A 19295-nucleotide genomic window follows, 5' to 3' on the forward strand; every position below is an offset into this window, starting at 1 on the left:
GGGTACCACCATTACACGTGAGAACACCACACCAGGTACGCGGTACATACTGGTGCGACTTGGCCAAAGTTGTCTACCTCATACGCTGCGAGAAAGAACGTTCCGAAATGTGGTACATCGGCGAGACCATGCAGACGCTGCGACAACGGATGAACGGACACCGCGTGACAATTGGCAGGCAGGAATATTCCCTTCCAGTCAGGGAACACTTCAGCATTTCAAGGGCATTCAGCCGCTGATCTCCGGGTAAGCTTTCTCCAAGGTGGCCTTCAGGACGCACGACAACGCAAAATCGCCGAGCTGAAACTTGTAGCTGTATGTGTTTCTGGAACATACCTCTTCATTCACCTGAGGAAGGAGCAGTGCTCCGAAATGTAGTGATTCCAACAAACCTGTTGGACTTTAACCTGGTGTTGCAAGACTTCTTACTGTGAAATATCTACGCCATTGTATTTCAAGCTTATTACTAGGAAGTATTGGTGTGCAATCGAATCATATTAATTGATTCAATTTTATTGATTGCATTCTCATTTTGTTAATATTAATTTAATGGGAAATTTCAAAATACAATGCATTGAGGCACAGGCTGTATCTTCAATGCATTAATTCACAACAGATGCATCATTAGAATTTTGTCCATATATTTGAAAATTAATTTGTTGCAATGTGCAAACTGGGTTTAATTCACCGGTTTGAATTCTAAAATGAAGGAAAAACCGTTGATGGAATTCTGGAGTTCGTTCGCAGAATGTATTTCATTTTTGCAGTGGAAGATGTCTTGAACACAAGCCTTGCACCTCCTTGGGGACTGGGTTCAGATATAACCTATATGTTATATTTTGCAAACCTGGACTCTGCAAAAAGGAAAGGACTGGTGGGAGTTTGAGAACTTCTGGACTCAGTTACAATATGTTAACCTTGGGTTTATAGAGGTCCTGTATGGGCAGTCTCAATTCAGTTAGAAACAGGCATGGAACAAAATCCGCACTGCTACAATTGAGCACTCGTAAACTTGGGGAAAAGTACCTTACTCCAATACTCAGAATGGGGTCTGACCAGAGCCGTATACAGCCTTAGTACATCCCTGATCTTGTATTCTAGCCCTCTTGACATGAATGCGAACATTGCACTTGCCGCCTTAACTGCCGACTGAACCTGCACATTAATCTTAAGAGAATCGTGAACAAGGACTCCCAAGTCCCTTTGTGCTTCTGCTTTCAGAAGCATTTCCCCATATAGAAAATAGCCTATGCCTAGATTCCCCCTTCCAAAGTGCATAACTGCACACTTTTCCACATTGTATTTCATTTGCCACTTCATTGCCCACTCTACTAGCTTGTCCAAGTCCTTCTGCAGCCCCGTTGCTTCCTGAATACTACCTGTCTCTCTACAAATCTTTGTATCATCTGCAAACGTAGCCACAGTGCCTTCAGTACTTTCTTGCAGATCATTAATGTATATTGTAAAAAGTTGTGGTCCAAACACAGACCCCTGAGGCGCACCACTAGTCACTGGCTGCCATCCTGAAAAAGACCCCTTTATCCCCACTCTTTGCCTTCTGCCAGTCAGCCAATCCTCTATCCATGCCAGGATATTACCCTTAATACCATGGGCTTTTAACTTGTTTAACAGTCTCCTATGTGGAACCTTGTCGCAGGCCTTCTGGAAATCTAAATAGATCACGTCCACTGATTCTCCTTTGTCTAACTTGCTTGTTACCTCCTCAAAGAACTCTAACAGATTTGTCAGACACGACCTCCCTTTGACAAAGTCGTGCTGACTCAGGCCTATTTTACCATGCATTTCCAAGTGCTTTGCGATCTCATCTTTAGTAACAGACTCTAAAATCTTACCAATGACAGAAGTCAGGCTAACCGGCTGATGAGATCTGCCATGCAGAATTAGTGAGGTCTTGCGACACTAAAACTCAGTCGAAATTTGAGTTAAACTTAAATCTATTCTCTATTCTGGCTAGCAAAAGGACTTAAAGAGAAATAACTTGTACACAATTTAACTTTCAAATAATACAGAAATGGTTTCTTGCTTACAGCAAAACAGCTTTCATTTACTTCAAGAGTTGGATTGGGAAAAGTGAAAATATGAAAAATAGAGATTGCGAATAGTTTAGATCAACGTATAGATTGATCCTGGATCAAGATGGCCATACGGGCCATCATGTTTATAGGAAATCTTATCTGTCTTGAGCCATCTATCTACACCTCTGTCGTCCTATTTGGTTTGGGTTAGAATCAAATGTATTTGATTCGATGGTTAGCTGTCAATTCATGGTTGAATATTTGTGTCTGTTATGGATTGCGATTCTGTGCTATTATCAAGACAAGTTTCTACTGGTTTTTTGCTGACTTCGCTTTATCTACATTATGCCTTCATGTTGCTATGGTGCATGCTTCGTCCTTGACCAGATTACTGGTACAGCTCATGTCTTAACGTCAAACTGTCTTTGAAAATATGTTTGTTGGAACAATAGCTTTTTCATCTTTGCTTAGTAAAAATGTTGTTTTAATCTCCAATAAGTTTATGCATGTGTCAGGCTTATTGTGTCCCTGTTGAAGCTATGTGTTTTATCATGACCTAAGGTTATGAGTGCTGAAATCCTCAACTTAAAATGTGTATTAAAACTGGGGCTTAATGTTTACACTAAATAGCCGCCTTTTACCTATCAGATCTATCAGGAAATAGTCGATTCCTATCACCGGCCTATAATTTCCCGTCTTCTGCCTCCCTCCCTTCTTAAACCGTGGTGTTACATTAGCCACCTTCCAGTCCTCTGGGACCCTTCCTGCCTCCAGTGATTTCTGAAAGATCATCACTAATGCCTCTACAATTTCCTCAGCTATGTCTTTTAGGTCCAGATGATTTATCTACCTTCAGACCTTTCAGTTTCCCCAGAATCTTCTCCTTTGATGATGGTCACTGCGTTCACCTCTGCCCCCTGTTTATCCTGGAGCTCTGGCATCCCACTGGTGTCTCCCACCATGACACTGATGCAAAGTAACTATTCAGTTCATCTGCCATTTCTTTATTTTCCCCTCCCATTTTCCTTTTATTACTTATCCAGCCACACTTTCCAGTGGTTCAATGTCTATATTTGCTTCTCTTACTTTTATATATTGAAAAAAAAAACTCTTCCTATCTTCCTTTATATTACTAGCCACCTTCAGACCTTTCCGTTTCCCCAGAACCTTCTCCTTAGTAATGGTCACTGCACTCACCTCTGGTTCTCCTGGAGCTCTGGCATCCCACTGGCGTCTTCCCCCGTGAAGACTGATGTAAAGTAACTATTCAGTTCTTCTGCCATTTCTTTGTTTCCTATTATTACTTTTCCAGCCACATTTTTCTAGTGGTCTAATGTCTATTTTTGCCCCCCTCTTACCTTTTATATATTGGAAAAAATCTCTTCCTATCTTCCTTTATATTACTAGCTAGCTTGCACTCGTACTTCATCTTCTCCCCCCATATTGCTTTTTTAGTTGTCCTCTGCTTGCTTTGAAAGGCTTCCCAAGCCTCTGGTTTCCCACTAATCCTCACCACTTTGTATGTTTTTTTCCTTCGCCTTTATGCTGTCCTTGACATCCCTCGTCAACCATTGATGCCTTGTCCCTTAGCATGTTTCCTCCTCCTTGGGATGAATTTCTGTTGTGCCTTCCTAGTAAACCCCCAAAAGTCCTGCCATTGCTGTTCCACTGTCTTCCCTGCTAGGCTCCTTATCCAATCAACTCTGGCCAGCTCCTTCCTCATGTCTTTGTAGTTACCCTTATTTAATTGTAATACTGTAACATCTGATTGCAGCTTCTCCCCCTCAAACTGCAGGGTAAATTCAATCATATTGTGGTCACTGCTCCCTAAGGGTTCCTTCACTTTAAGTTCCCTAATCAAGTCTGCCTCATTACACATCACCAGATCCAGAATTGCCTGTTCCCTAGTAGGCTCTCCAAGCTGCTCCAAAAAACATCTCTTAGACATTCCACAAATTTCATTTCTTGGGATCCACTACCAACCTGATTTTCCCAGTCCACCTGCACATTGAAGTCCCCCATGATTATTGTAATATTGCCTTTTTTACATGCCTTTTCTATCTCCTGATTTATTTTCTGCCCCACATCCTGACTACTGCTAGGGGACCTGTACATAACTTCCATCAGGGTCTTTTTACCTTTGCGATTCCTCAACTCTACCCGCAGAGATTCTATGCCTTCTGATCCTATATCGCTCCTTGCTATCGATTTAACTTCATTCCTTACTAACAATGCAACCCAGCCCCCTTTGCGCATCTGCCTGTCCTTTCGATAGGACATGTATCCTTGGATATTTAGATCCCTGCCCTGATCCCCTTGCAGCCACATCTCTGATGCCCACAACATGGTACCGGCCAATTTCAATGTGCGCAACATGCTCATTTACCTTGTTCCGTATACTGCGTGCATTTAGGTACAACACCCTCAATCCTGCATTGGCCACCTCCCTGTTCACACCCTCCTCAGTCATTGTACCCTGTACTGTGGCCCTTTTTGATTTTTGACTATGGCTTCTCTGCCTTGCACTTTCCCCCTGACTGCTTTTTGTTTCTGGTCCTGTTTTACTTCCCTCTCAGACTTCCTTTATTGGATCCCACCCCCCCGCCACATTAGTTTAAACCCTCCCCAACAGCTCTAGCAAACCCCCCCCCCCCCCCCCCCCCCCCCCAGGACATTGGTTCCAGTCCTGCCCAGGTGCAGACCATCCGGTTTGTACCAGTCCCAATGCCTCAGGAATTTGAATCCCTCCCTCTTGCACCATCTCTCGAGCCACGCATTCATCCTATCTATCCTGACATTCCTACTTTTTTAGTTTAACACCTACATCCCTGAATTCAGCTTGTAGGACCTCATCCTGAGATACAGTATGCCCAGCAGCCAAACTGTAGCAATGGTTCAAAAGCAGTTCTCATGGGAAAGATGGTACATGAGATCAGATTCATGATGGTACTAGCATACATGGGTGACTGAACAAAATTAAAACCTGTGGCAATTTTTAAACATAAATATGCTGAACATCAAGTTCCCTACTAAAGTTTTTGTGCATAGCTGTGACCAACATTGGATGTATGAGGGTGGAGTGCCACTGAATTCTCTACCTCGGGCAATGGCAGCTCAATCATTGATCATATTCAAAATAGAAATTAATAGATTGCTGAATACTAATGAGATCAAGTGATACGAAGAGAGTGTGAGAAAGTAGCATTGAGGTAGATGATCAGCCTGATCTAACTGAATAACGAAGCAGACCCGATGGGCCGAATGGCTTACAGCGCCTCTATTTTGGATCGAAAGTTTATGGATTAAGTGTCCTGTTGTCCTACATTGAAAAATGCCACTTTATTAGTGTGGGATGTATGCAGATCACCTATAACCGATGAAATTAGGAAATGTCTGCCAAGAAATAGCACCCATATTGCAGTTAAAAGAAGGGGTCTACCATCCATAGTTCAACCTTTTGGATGCATGCCTCAGCAAGCCATTTTAAGGATCATGTTCACGCCGAATGGTGTAAGTGATACTTGAGAGGGAAAAACCATAAGAAGTGAAAATATGCATACTCCCCTGCTAAATATTTTTGTGTGGTCCCATTATCAAATTGTGGGATGCTGCGACCGATCAAGAAATCCAGAATATCCTAGATTTGTTGTTGAGAAAGTGAAACGGCCACAGCTGATCAACAGTGGGGTTATTATGATGATGTCGTAACCGAAGTGACTTCAATGAATTGACGTTATATGCCAAAATACTTTGTACAAAAATGCCGTTAACCACAATTCATTCAATAAACAGTGCCACAATATGAATTACCTATTTTTTTTAACATTTCAAAATGGTTGTCACCCACACTGGCATTTACATGATTCTAGGAGGCTTTCACCAGTCAACTTGTGGACCCTGATCAATGATGAATCAAAATTCAAAGAATTTTTATAGTCCTTAATACTGAAGTTGACTGGACCAAACTAATCCTCTGTTGAACCTGATGCATGAATTACAGGTGGCTGAGTAGGATGGGGTGTTTGAAGTCGGTCATTTCCTGATTTGCACTCTGGGCAAATTTCTGCTGGACTTTTTATATTTAAGTGAGATATCACAATATAATCTTGACAAAGTGAGATTGTACAGATATTCCGTTGAGATATGAAATTGTAGTGCAGCTCAGCCGTGCGCTGGACAAAACCTGTTTGTATGGTAGAAATTACTGAAAGAAAATCCACCGTTAACTTCTGTTTAGATGTCTGCTTTGGCTCAGTGAATAGCATGTGCATCTGAGGAGCATGTGCATCTGAGTCAAAATGCTGTGCAGTTTAGCTCCATCCCAGAAACCTGCGCACAATTTGAGCTGACACGCCAGCACAGTGCTGCTTTGTTGGAGGTGCTGTCGCTCTGATGAGACATTAAAACATACAGAAAAGGCCCTATGGCACTATTTAAAATCGAGCAGCGTGTTTTCCAGGTGTCCCAAGCTAACATTTATCTCTCGGCCAACATCAGTTCAAAGCAGTTTGTGGTCATTTGATTTTTGGGGAGACCTTGTGCACAATGACTGCTATATTTCCCTACAATACAACAGTGACTACACTTCAGAAGTACTTAACTAGCTCTGAAGCACTTTGGAACATGATGAAGTCGCAAAAGAAGTAGCTTACAGTGTTGCGAAATCCCTACTAATTCTGCAACTAACCAAGATTGAATAGTGTCGGCCTAACGCAGGCTTTTTAAAAATGTGTTCATGGAATGTGGATATTGTGGTGAGATCAGTATTTATTGACTATTAATTCTCCTTAAATTGCTTTCCTTGATAATTAGCAATTGCTGCCATTCAACTTCTAAGAAATAAATTCAACATAATTTAAGATCTGTGGATAAACAGCGAAGCTTCTATCAAGAACAAAAGAACAGCATTTGCCTTTATGTTCCCGCTTCATCTACTTGCGTATAAATATGTTATGAATGTAAATGTAGTAAATGAAGGGAAACATTCTTGGATAAAACCGATTTAAGTCCTAAATGTTTTTCTAGTATGGAAAGCCAAAATCAGCATTTTTTTACAACTAAAGATTTTAACATGAAAAATATTTGCCATATGTTAAAGTAGCGAAACTACAAAATGCTGTCCGCTTACACAAACTTTCTTTTTTGAGTTTTGTTTTATCCAAAATGGTTTGTTTTCCTCGGGGAAAATGTATTTCCCCCAATTGCTCAAATATGGTCACACATTTTTGTTAGCTGTGAGCCGAGGGCAGCACGGTGGCGCAGTGGGTTAGCCCTGCTGCCTCAGCGCCGAGGTCCCAGGTGCGATCCCAGCCCTGGGTCACTGTCCGTGTGGAGTTTGCACATTCTCCCCGTGCTTGCGTGGGTTTCGCCCCCACAACCCAAGATGTGCAGGTTAGGTGGATTGGCCATGATAAATTGCCCCTTAATTAGAGAAAATGAATTGGGTACTCTGAATTTATTTTTAAAAAGCTTTTGAGCCTTACAACCCATCCCTTTCTGTGCCCCCCCCCCACCCCACCAAACGTTCTCTTCCTGCGACGGGTTTCTTGTCCCTTTGCCTTATCCCCCGTCATTGATGGCCAAGCAGTCTCACTCCATTATAGAATTCATCCATGCACTCCTCTATACCTTCTCTACACTCTTCTATGCCTTCTATACCTAACCTTATGCCGTAACTTCTGTCTTAAGACCCCCTTTCAATCCCACTTCTGACCAGGCTTTTAAGCATTTTCTGTTCCATCTTTCCAATGCCTCCGAAATATCCTGGGGTTTTTTCTTACATTAAAAGCACTATAAATGCAGGCCTATTGTAAACTACAGATGAACTATTTTGTCATGTTTTATTTTTCCGGGCAGCACGGTGGCCTAGTGGTTAGCACAGCTGCCTCACGGCGCAGAGGGCCCAGGTTCGATCCCGGCTCTGGTTCACTGTCCGTGTGGAGTTTGCACATTCTCCCCGTGTCTGCGTGGGTTTGGCCCCCACAACCTAAAAAAAATGTGCAGAGTAGGTGGATTGGTCACACTAAATTGCCCCTTAATTGAAAAAAATAATTGGGTAATCTAAATTTTTTTTAAAATGTTTTACTTTTCCAACTTGTTTCATCTTTCCACGGTTAACTGCTTAGAAAGATGCATAATTTTTTCTGCAATTTGTCCGTCTTGCATTTCAACTTTTATTATCTAAACAAACCTGTAACACTACCACGATGTGCACTCCCAGTCAGCAGTAGATGTCTTTTTGCTGTTACCATTGATTGAGGGGGGAAGAAGATCAGAGACTGTGGTAACACTTGGCACAGGCAGAGATCTGGGATATGATATACAGTCGATCAGGGACAACATGATATAGAGTCGTGACAGACTACAAAGTTAGGACATAACAGGACAGCTGGACTTGGGAAAATTTGGCGAGCTAGGATAAAGTGAAATATCGCAAGGTCAGACAGTAGAGGAGTCAAATATGTATTTGAGTTTTGTAAATGTTCTATAAATAGCACTTTAAATATCTATTTCATATTGCCTTTGTTAAAACAGTGTAAAGTTACAAACTTCTAAATGAAAATAATTAGAAATTGAATTCGCTCACTGCACAATGTGCTGTGACACTGGACGTCCACAATTAACCTAGTTAACATTTTGACAACTCTTGTACTACCAGGACCACTGATGAGACATCTGTGATGTGTACAGGTTCAGAAGTTGTCTTATGGTGCCTTCTGGGCAAACTATATTCTGCAACTTTATTCTGGAGGATTAATTGCTGGTTTGCAGCTACAGAAGATTTGGGTTGTTAAATTTAGTGATGGACAAATTGTACAGGCAGATGGAGGGAATGAATTGGAATTTTCTGATCCCTTCCATTAGACGAAGACAATCGAGGAAAGTTGACAAAATGAAGCAAAAATGACTTCAAAAGCAAGCAATGCATTTTGTGCCAGTACCTTGTGAGGATAAGTCAAGTCAGCACAAATATACTTGGGTAGATGAAACAAAGCTTAGATTTCTCTCCGTCCCCATTTCGGTATTAAATGAAAGAGCCTCCTCTAATTTTGCCTCACCAGCTAAAATGCTTTTTATCATGCCCAGCTTACTCTCTGGGCTCAGCCTGTACTCATTACTTTGAGCTACGTAAAAGTCCTGATTTTTCAGTTGTCTTTTATGATTGGAAAAAAATGCTTTGCAACTGTATTCTCCCGGTGACTTGATCAAGAATTTGTGGTATGAAAGGAATTGGAACACAGCATACTATTTGGTTATAGCATGTTGGCATATCATTGTGCTTGTCACTCCAGAAAAATCCTTCTATATGCTTAGAAGTCTGCAGGCATTTTTCTTGAAAGCTATAAAATAGGATGCATGATGAGGAATGCAAATTGTGATCTACGTTTGTATCTTAAATCTGATGTCCATTTTACTTTTCAGTAAATTGCCTCTTCTAAGCCCTCGTATTCATGCAGCACATCTTCAGATTAAATACTTGGAAGTAACGATCCCCATTTTTTCATTTATCACAAGTTCGCCGTCATACATTTGGAATAGTCTATGACATTTTTCTGTTGAATGATTGTCATAAAATCTGGAGTCTCTGGCCTACGCAAGGTCTGAACCTTGCAATAGAAACAATATCTTCCATCTTGCTGTGGTCAGGATAAAACTGTACTTGGTTTTGTCTCTGCCAGCGTTTAGTCAAAAAGTCTTGGTGCAGTTGCTAGTAAAACCGTTCCGTTCTTGCTGCCATCACCTTTTAAAGAAGGGATGCATGCTACATGGTTTCCAATAAATACAAATGTCTTGGCAAAGATCCACTTTCCCAGTCAACAATTCAAAATCTTTCCAGTTGGCCAATTTAATTGATGTGATTTAGATTTTTCAGATTATATTTATGCATTTCTGAAATTTAGGATGAGAAGGATGGACCATTCAATACCGGCAACAGTGCATTTCTGTAGTTGGGTGTTCCAAAGGTAGTGTTTTCACTAGAATTTAGAATGATCTGGGTTTCACTTCTCATTGAAATCTAGTTGTGCAGCTATACAAAAATAATAGCAGCTTTAGCAAGTCCCATTCACTGGATTTATATTTGAGACACTGAATTTCTACCAAGTTCATTTTCCTACGAGAGTCTACTCCCTTATGAATTCATGATCAGGGAATAAAATATATATTCAAATTTTCAACTTGTCTATTGCATTTATTCATTTCCTTTTTTTTATAAATAATTTTTATTGAAATTTTTCGATACAAACATTTACCCCTACTACATTTTAAATTATAACACAACAAATCCCCCCTGGAATATCCTCCCCACGCCCTCCCCCCCCGCGCACCCCCCCCCCCCCCCCCCCCCCCCCCCCGCGCTACCAGTCTAGCAACCAAACCGTTTTTCCCTTTCTGCCGATGGCCTCGGGCAGTCATTGCCCGCGACCCCCCGCTGACGTGCTCCCTTCGTTGCTATCCCCCCCCCCCCCCCCCTTTCTCCCCGGGTTGCTGCTGTTTCGGCCTCCAGTTCCTATCTCTGATCCAGAAAGTCAAGGAAGGGCTGCCACCCGCCGGAAGAACCCCTGTACCGACCCTCTCAGGGCGAATTTGATTCTTTCCAATTGGATGAAGCTTGCCATGTCGTTTAAACCAGGTGTTAACACTTGGTGGCCTTGTGTCCCTCCACTGAATCAAGATCCTTCTCCGAGCTACCAAGGACGCAAAGGCCAATATTCCGGCCTCCCCTGCCTCCTGTACTCCTGGCTCCACCCCAACCCCAAAAATCGCTAGCCCCCACCCTGGTTTGACCCTGGTTCCCACCACTCTCGATACCGTCCCCGCCACCCCCTCCCAGAACTCTTCCAGTGCCGGGCACATCCAGAACATATGTACATGGTTCGCAGGGCTTCCCGAACACCTAACACACCTGTCCTCACCCCCGAAGAACCGACTCATCCTAGTCCCCGTCATATAGGCTCTGTGCAGCACCTTAAATTGGATGAGGCCCAACCTTGCGCACGACGACGACGAATTGACCCTCTCTAAGGCATCCGCCCATGTCCCATCTTCTATCTGCTCTCCCAGCTCCGCTTCCCACTTGTCTTTCAGCTCCTCTATCGATACCTCCTCCACCTCCTGCATTATTTTGTAGATGTCCGAGACCTTCCCTTCTCCGACCCAGACCCCTGACAGCACCCTATCACTCACCCCTCTATCGGGAAGCAAGGGAAATCCTTCCACCTGTCGTCTGGCAAATGCCTTCACCTGCAGGTATCTAAACGTGTTCCCCGGGGGGAGCTCAAATTTCTCCTCCAGCTCTCCCAGGCTCGCAAACCTCCCCTCTATGAACATGTCCCTCAGTTGCCTGATGCCCGCCCTGTGCCAGCTCTGGAATCCCCCGCCAGTGTTCCCCGGGACAAATCTGTGGTTCCCTCTCAGTGGCGCCGCCATCAGACCCCCCACTTCCCCCCCTGTGTCGCCTCCACTGCCCCCAGATTTTAAGGGTGGCCGCCACTACCGGACTCGTGGTATACCTTGTGGGGGGGAGCGGCCATGGTGCCGTTACTAGCGCCCCCAGGCTTGAATTGCCGCAGGACGCCCTCTCCATACGTTTCCAAACTGCCCCCTCCCCCTCCATCACCCACTTGCGCACCATCGATGCGTTTGCCGCCCAGTAGTATCCGGAAAGATTGGGTAGCGCTAATCCTCCACTGTCCCTACTCCGTTCCAAGAAAATCCTTCTCACTCTAGGGGTGCCATGTGCCCACACATAGCCCATAATGCTGCTAGTTACCTTCTTGAAGAAGGCCCTGGGGAGAAAGATGGGCAAGCACTGGAACAGAAACAAGAACCTCGGGAGGACCGTCATTTTGACTGACTGCACCCTCCCTGCTAGCGACAGCGGTACCATGTCCCACCTCTTGAACTCCTCCTCCATCTGCTCCACCAGTCTTGAAAAGTTCAGCTTGTGGAGGGTCCCCCAGTTCCTTGCCACCTGCACCCCTAAGTACCTGAAGCTCTTTACTGCTCTCTTAAAGGGGAGCCGCCCAATTCCCTCCCCCTGATCTCCCGGGTGTATCACAAAGACCTCACTTTTACCCACATTTAATTTATATCCCGAAAAGTCCCCAAACTCCGCTAGTATTTCCATTACCTCCGGCATTCCCCCTTCCGGGTCTGCCACATACAACAACAAATCATCCGCATATAGTGATACCCGATGTTCCTCCCCTCCCCTTGTCAGTCCTCTCCACCCCCCTGAACCCCTAAGTGCCATCGCCAACGGTTCGATCGCTAATGCAAATAGTAAGGGGGATAGGGGGCATCCCTGCCTGGTACCTCGATGGAGCCCAAAATACTCTGACCTCCTCCCGTTTGTAACCACACTCGCCATCGGGGCCGAATACAGCAGCTTCACCCACTTGATAAATCCCTCCCCAAACCCAAACCGTTCCAGCGTCTCCCACAGGTATTCCCACTCCACCCTATCGAATGCCTTCTCTGCATCCAGTGTTACCACTATCTCAGCCTCCCCCTCCACTGCTGGCATCATAATCACATTCAACAGTCTCCGGACATTTGTGTTAAGTTGTCGTCCCTTTACGAACCCCGTCTGGTCCTCATGGATTACCCCTGGCACACAATCCTCTATTCTGGTTGCCAGGACCTTTGCCAACAGTTTGGCATCTACATTCAAGAGGGAGATAGGCCTGTAGGACCCGCACTGTACAGGGTCTTTGTCCCGCTTCAGGATCAAGGAGATCAGGGCCTGTGACATTGTCGGGGGCAGAACCCCCCCCTCTCGCGCCTCATTGAAGGCTCGCACCAGCACTGGACCCACCAAGTCCACATACTTCTTATAAAATTCCACCGGGAACCCATCCGGCCCCGGCGCCTTCCCCGCCTGCATCTGGCCTATCCCTTTAACTAGCTCCTGCAGCTCTATCGGCGCCCCCAGCCCCTCCACCCGTTCCTCCTGGACCTTTGGGAACCTCAATCTATCGAGGAAGTTCTCCATTCCCCCCCTCCTCCTGGGCGGCTCAGACCGGTACAATTCCCTGTAGAAATCCCTGAAGACCCCGTTCACCTCTTGCCCCTTCTGCACTACGTTCCCTCCCTTCTCTCTCACTCCCCCAATCTCTCTGGCTGCATCTCGCTTGCGCAGCTGGTGTGCCAGCATCCTGCTCGCCTTTTCCCTGTACTCATAGACCGCGCCCTGTGCCCTTCTCCATTGCGTCTCCGCCTTCCTAGTGGTCAGTAGGTCAAACTGGGCCTGTAAACTGCGCCGCTCCCTCAACAGCCCCTCCTCTGATGTCTCCGCATATCTCCTGTCCACTTCTATAAGTTCCCCCACCAGTCTCTCCCTCTCCTGCCTCTCCTTCCTTTCTCTGTGTGCCCTTATGGAGATCAGCTCTCCTCTGATCACTGCTTTCAGGACCTCCCAGACTATCCCCACCTTCACCTCGCCCGTGTCGTTCGTGCCCAGATATCTCTCAATGCCCTTCCGGACCCTTCCGCACACCTCATCGTCCGCCAGCAGCCCCACATCCAGGCGCCACAACGGGCGCTGGTCCCGTGCTTCCCCCAGTTCTACCTCTACCCAGTGTGGTGCATGGTCCGAAATCGCAATGGCCGAGTACTCCGTGTCCTGCACTCTCGAAATCAGCCCCCTGCTCAGTACAAAAAAGTCTATTCTGGAGTACACCCTGTGGACGTGGGAGAAAAAAGAATACTCCCTCGCCCTTGGCCTGCCAAATCTCCAAGGGTCTACCCCCCCCATCTGCTCCATGAACCCCCTTAGCACCTCTGCCGCTGCCGGCCTCCTATTCGTCCTGGAACTCGATCTGTCCAGCCCAGGGTCGAGCACTGTATTGAAGTCTCCCCCATGATCAGGCCCCCTGCCTCCAGACCCGGAATGAGGCCCAACAGGCGCCTCATAAAACCCGCGTCATCCCAATTCGGGGCATACACATTCACCAGCACCACATTCTCTCCCTGCAGCCTACCCTTCACCATCACGTACCTACCTTCCTTATCTGCTACCACCTGCGCCGCCACGAACGACACCCTCTTTCCCACCAAAATCGCCACCCCCCGGTTCTTTGCGTCCAAGCCTGAGTGGAACACCTGTCCCACCCACCCCCTTCTCAGGCGTACCTGGTCTACTACTCTCAAGTGAGTCTCCTGCAACATTGCCACATCCGCCTGCAGTCCCTTTAGGTGTGAAAAAACCCTTGATCTCTTGACCGGCCCATTCAGCCCCCTCACGTTCCAAGTAATCAACCGGGTCGCGGAGCGACCCGTCCCTTTCCCCTGTCTATTAGCCATGTCCTGTCCCCTGTTCGCCCCGGGTCGACCCTCCCCTTCTGACCCGTTCCCCATGGCGATGGCCCCTCCCCCTCTCTCCTCCCGTTCTTCCCTTCCCGTCCTCGGCCTTTCCAGCAGCAACCCGGTATCCCCCCCCTACCCCCCCCCCCCCCCCCCCCCCCCCCCCCCCCCCCCCTGGCTAGGACCCCTCCTAGCCGCGGTGTATCCACCATCGTACTCCCGAGAGTCAGCTGGTTTTCGCTGACCCGGCTGCCCCTGCCACACTCCGACTCCTCCCGATGTGGGGGGGGAGGGGCCTCCCCCCCCCTTGCCATCCCTCTCTGACCCCGCTTTAGCGCGGGAAAAGCCGCCATTGCTGGCCACACCCCACTCTTCTCTCCTCCCCCTTCCTCCGTCCCGCGCGCGGGAAACAGGGGAAAGCCCGCGCTTTCGCCCGGCCACACCCTACCCCGCCATCTTCAATTCCACCCCCGTCCCCATCCAAGCCCATAAAAAAGCCCCCTTAAAACGAGAGGAAGAAAAAGAGAAAAAGAAAACACGCATAACCAACTTGCACCCCCCCCGTCCCGCCTCCCCAACTTAACAATATAACAATATAAATAACAAATCTCAAATAAATACATAAATACATAACTATGCCTGCATAACTAAATAACTACCCAATAATAACGTATTTAACCATCACCCTCCATCGAACAGAACAGTAACCATAACCCTTAAAGAACAGATCAAAAAACAGTAAAAAAGCCCCCCCTACAACAACAATAATTAAGGGAAGTTGGCAACGGGAAGAGACACACAAAAAGGAACAAAGAAACCCCCCATAACACAAGTTTCAAAGAAACCAAACGATCCATCAACTTTAACCAAGTTCCGACCTGGCCTAAGAAAGACATGGGCCACTTGATCAGTCAAGGGTACTCGGGCGGCCTCGACCGCCGGCGTTCCCAAGTTCTAGTTCAGGTCCAGCTTTTCCTCCCGAACAAAAGTCCATGCCTCCTCTGGGGTCTCAAAGTAATGGTGCTGGTCCTTGTAGGTGACCCACAAACGCGCTGGCTGCAGCATTCCGAACTTGATCCTCTTTGCGTGCAGCACCGCCTTCGTCCGGTTAAACCGGGCCCGCCGCTTTGCCACCTCCGCACTCCAGTCCTGATATATCCGCACCGTCGAATTCTCCCATTTGCTGCTTTTCTCCCTCTTGGCCCACCTCAGCACTTTTTCCCGATCACAGAAACGCTGGAATCGCACCAGCACCGCCCTCGGGGGCTCGTTCGCCCTAGGCCGCCTAGCCATGACCCGATATGCTTCTTCCAGCTCCAGGGGCGATGGACCGGCCCCCTCTCCCATCAGGGAGCTCAGCATCTCCGCTACATATTTCGGGAGATCAGACCCCTCCAGGCCTTCTGCTAGGCCCAGGATCCTCAAGTTCTTCCGCCTCATTCGAGTGTCCAGCTCCTCAAAGCGGCTCTGCCATTTCAGGTGGAGTGCCTCGTGCACCTCCACCTTTCCCACGAGGACCGTGGCCTCCTCCTCCCTTGCAGTCATCTCCTGCTGCAGCTCTCTTATCGACGCCTCTTGGGTCGCCTGGGCCCCCATCAGCCTTGTGGTCGTCGGGTTCATAGACTCTAAGAGTTCCACTTTCAGCTCCGTAAAACACCGGAGGAGAGCGGCCTGCTGCTCCTCCGCCCATTTTCTCCAATCTTCTAGTGCGCCACCGGCCGCCATTTTGGTCCTCTTCCCCCGCTTTTTTCGGGGAGCTGCTGCCGCTTTTTTTGTCGCCCCACTCCGAGTACCGACCATAAAGTTGGTCTCACTCTCCTCAGGGAGCCTTCCCCCACCGGGATTCGTCTTTACAGTACCGTCGGGGCCCTCCAATCGGCCCTTAAACACCTTTGTCGCAGGAGCTGCCAAATCTGCGATTTAGCTGGTCATAGCCGCAACCGGAAGTCCCATTTATTCATTTTCAAGAGCTCCCCCCTCCCCCAATACTATAGGTTTTGTTCTGTTTAACTGTTGAGACTGAATTCCTGATATGTGAACAGTATCAGAAGTAGTCTGTGCTTAATCAGACTGAACTATTGTCCCTGACAACAACCTAATTTTGGCGCCAGTGCAGTAACAAGTGCAACATGCTGGAGAAGTCCAGGACCACCTTTGTTATTATTTCCTTAGCTATTTAGCTAAATTCATCAAATTTATGGACTGCCCCACAAACGAAGAGGAAAGATGATGATGAAAAATGGGTTGTACTTCCAAGCTGGTGCTTTCTTTGAATGATGTCAATGAATCAATTTTTGTATCCGAGAGATTTGTTTCAGCAGCATATTTGGGTGTCTACTTTTTAAACTGTTTTCAGTGATCATGGGTATTAAATATTCTGAAACCTTCCTGAGCATTGATTTAAATTGATGTACTGCTATATCAGTATTCTTCTAAAAACTGATCTATTCTGTATCAAAACAGCTCACCTGTGGATGACGGTCGTTCTCAGCATGTACTCGTCTAGTAATTACATTGTTTCTTTTAATTGCAGTGAACAGGGAAAAACTTTAGCAAATAACCACACAGCAAGCCGAATGTGAGTAATCTTCAGTTTTATTAATTATATTGTAAGCTAAATCCATTATCAAGTTTTCATGCTTTCAGTTAAGAACACAATGACAAACAATCACTTGCCAGTAGATAACTTGAATATTGCTGAAAAGAGTGGCTTGATGCCAGAGCTTTTCATCTTGGACTCAGGACAAATACAGGAATACCAAATTTCAAACAGTTACAACAGTTGGAATGCTGAATCTGGCCAAGACATGAGGAAAGCAACGCGGAACTAGGTTCCCTGGTAATCTAAAAAGGGTGCGAGGTTTGGTTTCCTCTGCAGAGAACGGTCCCTGTATGTCGCTTCTAGCAAGTGTAAATGAACCATGTTATGAGCTTGACTGATTATTTTAAATTGGCACTTAGTGTAGCTGTTCGCACACTTGGGTTTATTGTGCTGCCAAATTTGTCGAATCACATTGAATGGTAAATGTTCTGTTTTGGTTTTAGCAAGTGCAGGGTGGTTGAGTATGTTTGGTACTCTACATGTTGCAAACTTCCAAAGGAACACTGTTTGATTGATCAGCCAACTGCTGGGGCGTACAACCTAGGTAGAATCTCAGTAAATTGGTTGGTTAATCTGATGCAGTCCTGGGATTAGTCATGTTCTTATTTAACTTGTGTTGCAAAAGCTTTTTAAAAATGCTCTAAATCATTCACATAGTTTGTCACATTTTTAATGATACATAACCAGGACAGCGCATTGCGAATTTGTCTTATTTGGGGGCCAACAAGGCAGCCAAATACTGGAAAGACTTTATTTGATTAACCAGAGAACTGTATAGTTTTCCCCTTAGGTTTGTGATTAAATGATTATTAATTGCATGTTACATAATAAAACAGCACAATTTAAAAAAAAAAATCCTTTCACTGGATATGGGCGTGGCTGGCTAGGCCAGCTGGTATTGCCCATTGCTAAGTGCCCTTGAGAAGGCAATGGTGAGTCGCCTACGTGGACCCCTGCAATCCATGTGATGTAGGTGCACCCATGCTGCTGTTAAGGAGGGAGTTACAGGATTTTGATTTAGCCACAGTGAAGGAATGGCGATCCAGTTCCAATTTAGGGTGGAGCAGTGGTGGTATTCCCATGCATCGGCTATCCTTCTCATTCTGGGTGGTAGAGGTCGCAGATACGGAAGGTGCTAGTGAAGGAGTCTTGGTGATTTATTGCAGTTCATCTTATGAATGCTGCCAATGAGTGTCAGTAGCAGAGGGAGTAGATGTTAAAGGTGTTAATTGGGCTGTCAGTAAAGTGGCGTGCTTTTTCCTGGATGGTGTGAAGCTCGAGTGTTATTGTAGCTGCACTCATCCAGACAGGTAGAGAGTATTCCATCACACTCCTGACTTGTGACTTGTAGACGTCAGGCTTTGGGGAACCAGGTGGTTAGTTACTCTCTGCAGAATTCCCAGCTCTTATGGTCCCAGCAATAATTTCCATTTCAGTTTCTGGTCAATGGTATCCCCAGCGTGTTGATAATGGGGGATTTAGTAATAGTCATTCCATTGACTATAATGAGGAGGTGATTACATTCTCTCTTATTGGAGATGGTCATTGCCTGACACTTGTTTGGCACAACTCAACCCAAGCCTGAACATTGCCCAGGCCTTGGTGCACATGAACCCAGATTGCTCCAGTATTTGAGGAGTCCTGAATGGTGCTGGACATGGTACAATCATCATCAAATGTCCCCACTTCTGACCTTGTGGTGTAATAAAGCAGCTGAAGATGTTTGGGCAGAGGCACTACCCCGAGGAACTGCTGCAGTGAAGCCCTGAGACTGAGATGATTGACCTCCAACAACTACAACCATCTTCCTTTGTGCTAGGTATGTTTCCAACCTGTGGAGCGGTTTCCTCTCGATTCATACAAATTGGGTGCAGGAGTAGGCCACTCACCTCTCCGAGCCTGCTCCACCATTCAATAAGATTATGGCTGATGTGATTGTAACTTCAACCCCACATTTCCTGCCGACTCCCAATAACCTTCCACCCCCTTGTTAATCAGGAATCTATCAAACTCTGTCTTGAAAATATTGAAAGACTCTGCTTCCACTACCTTTTGAGGAAGAGAATTCCAAAGACTCACGACCCTTAGAGAGAAAATAATTCTCCCCATCTCTGTCTTAAATGAATGCCCCTTTATTTTTGACCAGTGAGCCCTGGTTCTAGATTCACCCACAGGAGGAAATATCCTGCCCACATCCACCCTGTCAAGATCCCTCAGAATTTTGTGTGTTTCGATCAAGTCAATTCTTACTCCAGCAGATACAAGCCTAACTTGTCCAACCTTTCCTCGTAAGATAACCTGCCCATTCCAGGTATTAGTCCAGTAGATGTTCTCTGAACTTTCCCAACGCA

At 46.2% G+C, this 19295-nt stretch overlaps 1 protein-coding gene across 1 annotated transcript in view; it reads left to right on the forward strand.

Annotated features, from left to right (window-relative positions):
* The window catches only part of ube3a (ubiquitin protein ligase E3A), a 92035-nt gene that overhangs the window by 21252 nt on the left and 51488 nt on the right, over positions 1-19295 (forward strand). The window contains exon 2 of the mRNA XM_038818844.1: positions 16876-16920. Coding sequence (XP_038674772.1) covers positions 16876-16920 — 45 coding nt within the window. The remainder of the gene's footprint in view (positions 1-16875; positions 16921-19295) is intronic.

Source organism: Scyliorhinus canicula, chromosome 14 (genome assembly GCF_902713615.1).
Source record: "Scyliorhinus canicula chromosome 14, sScyCan1.1, whole genome shotgun sequence".
Lineage (NCBI taxonomy): Eukaryota > Metazoa > Chordata > Chondrichthyes > Carcharhiniformes > Scyliorhinidae > Scyliorhinus > Scyliorhinus canicula.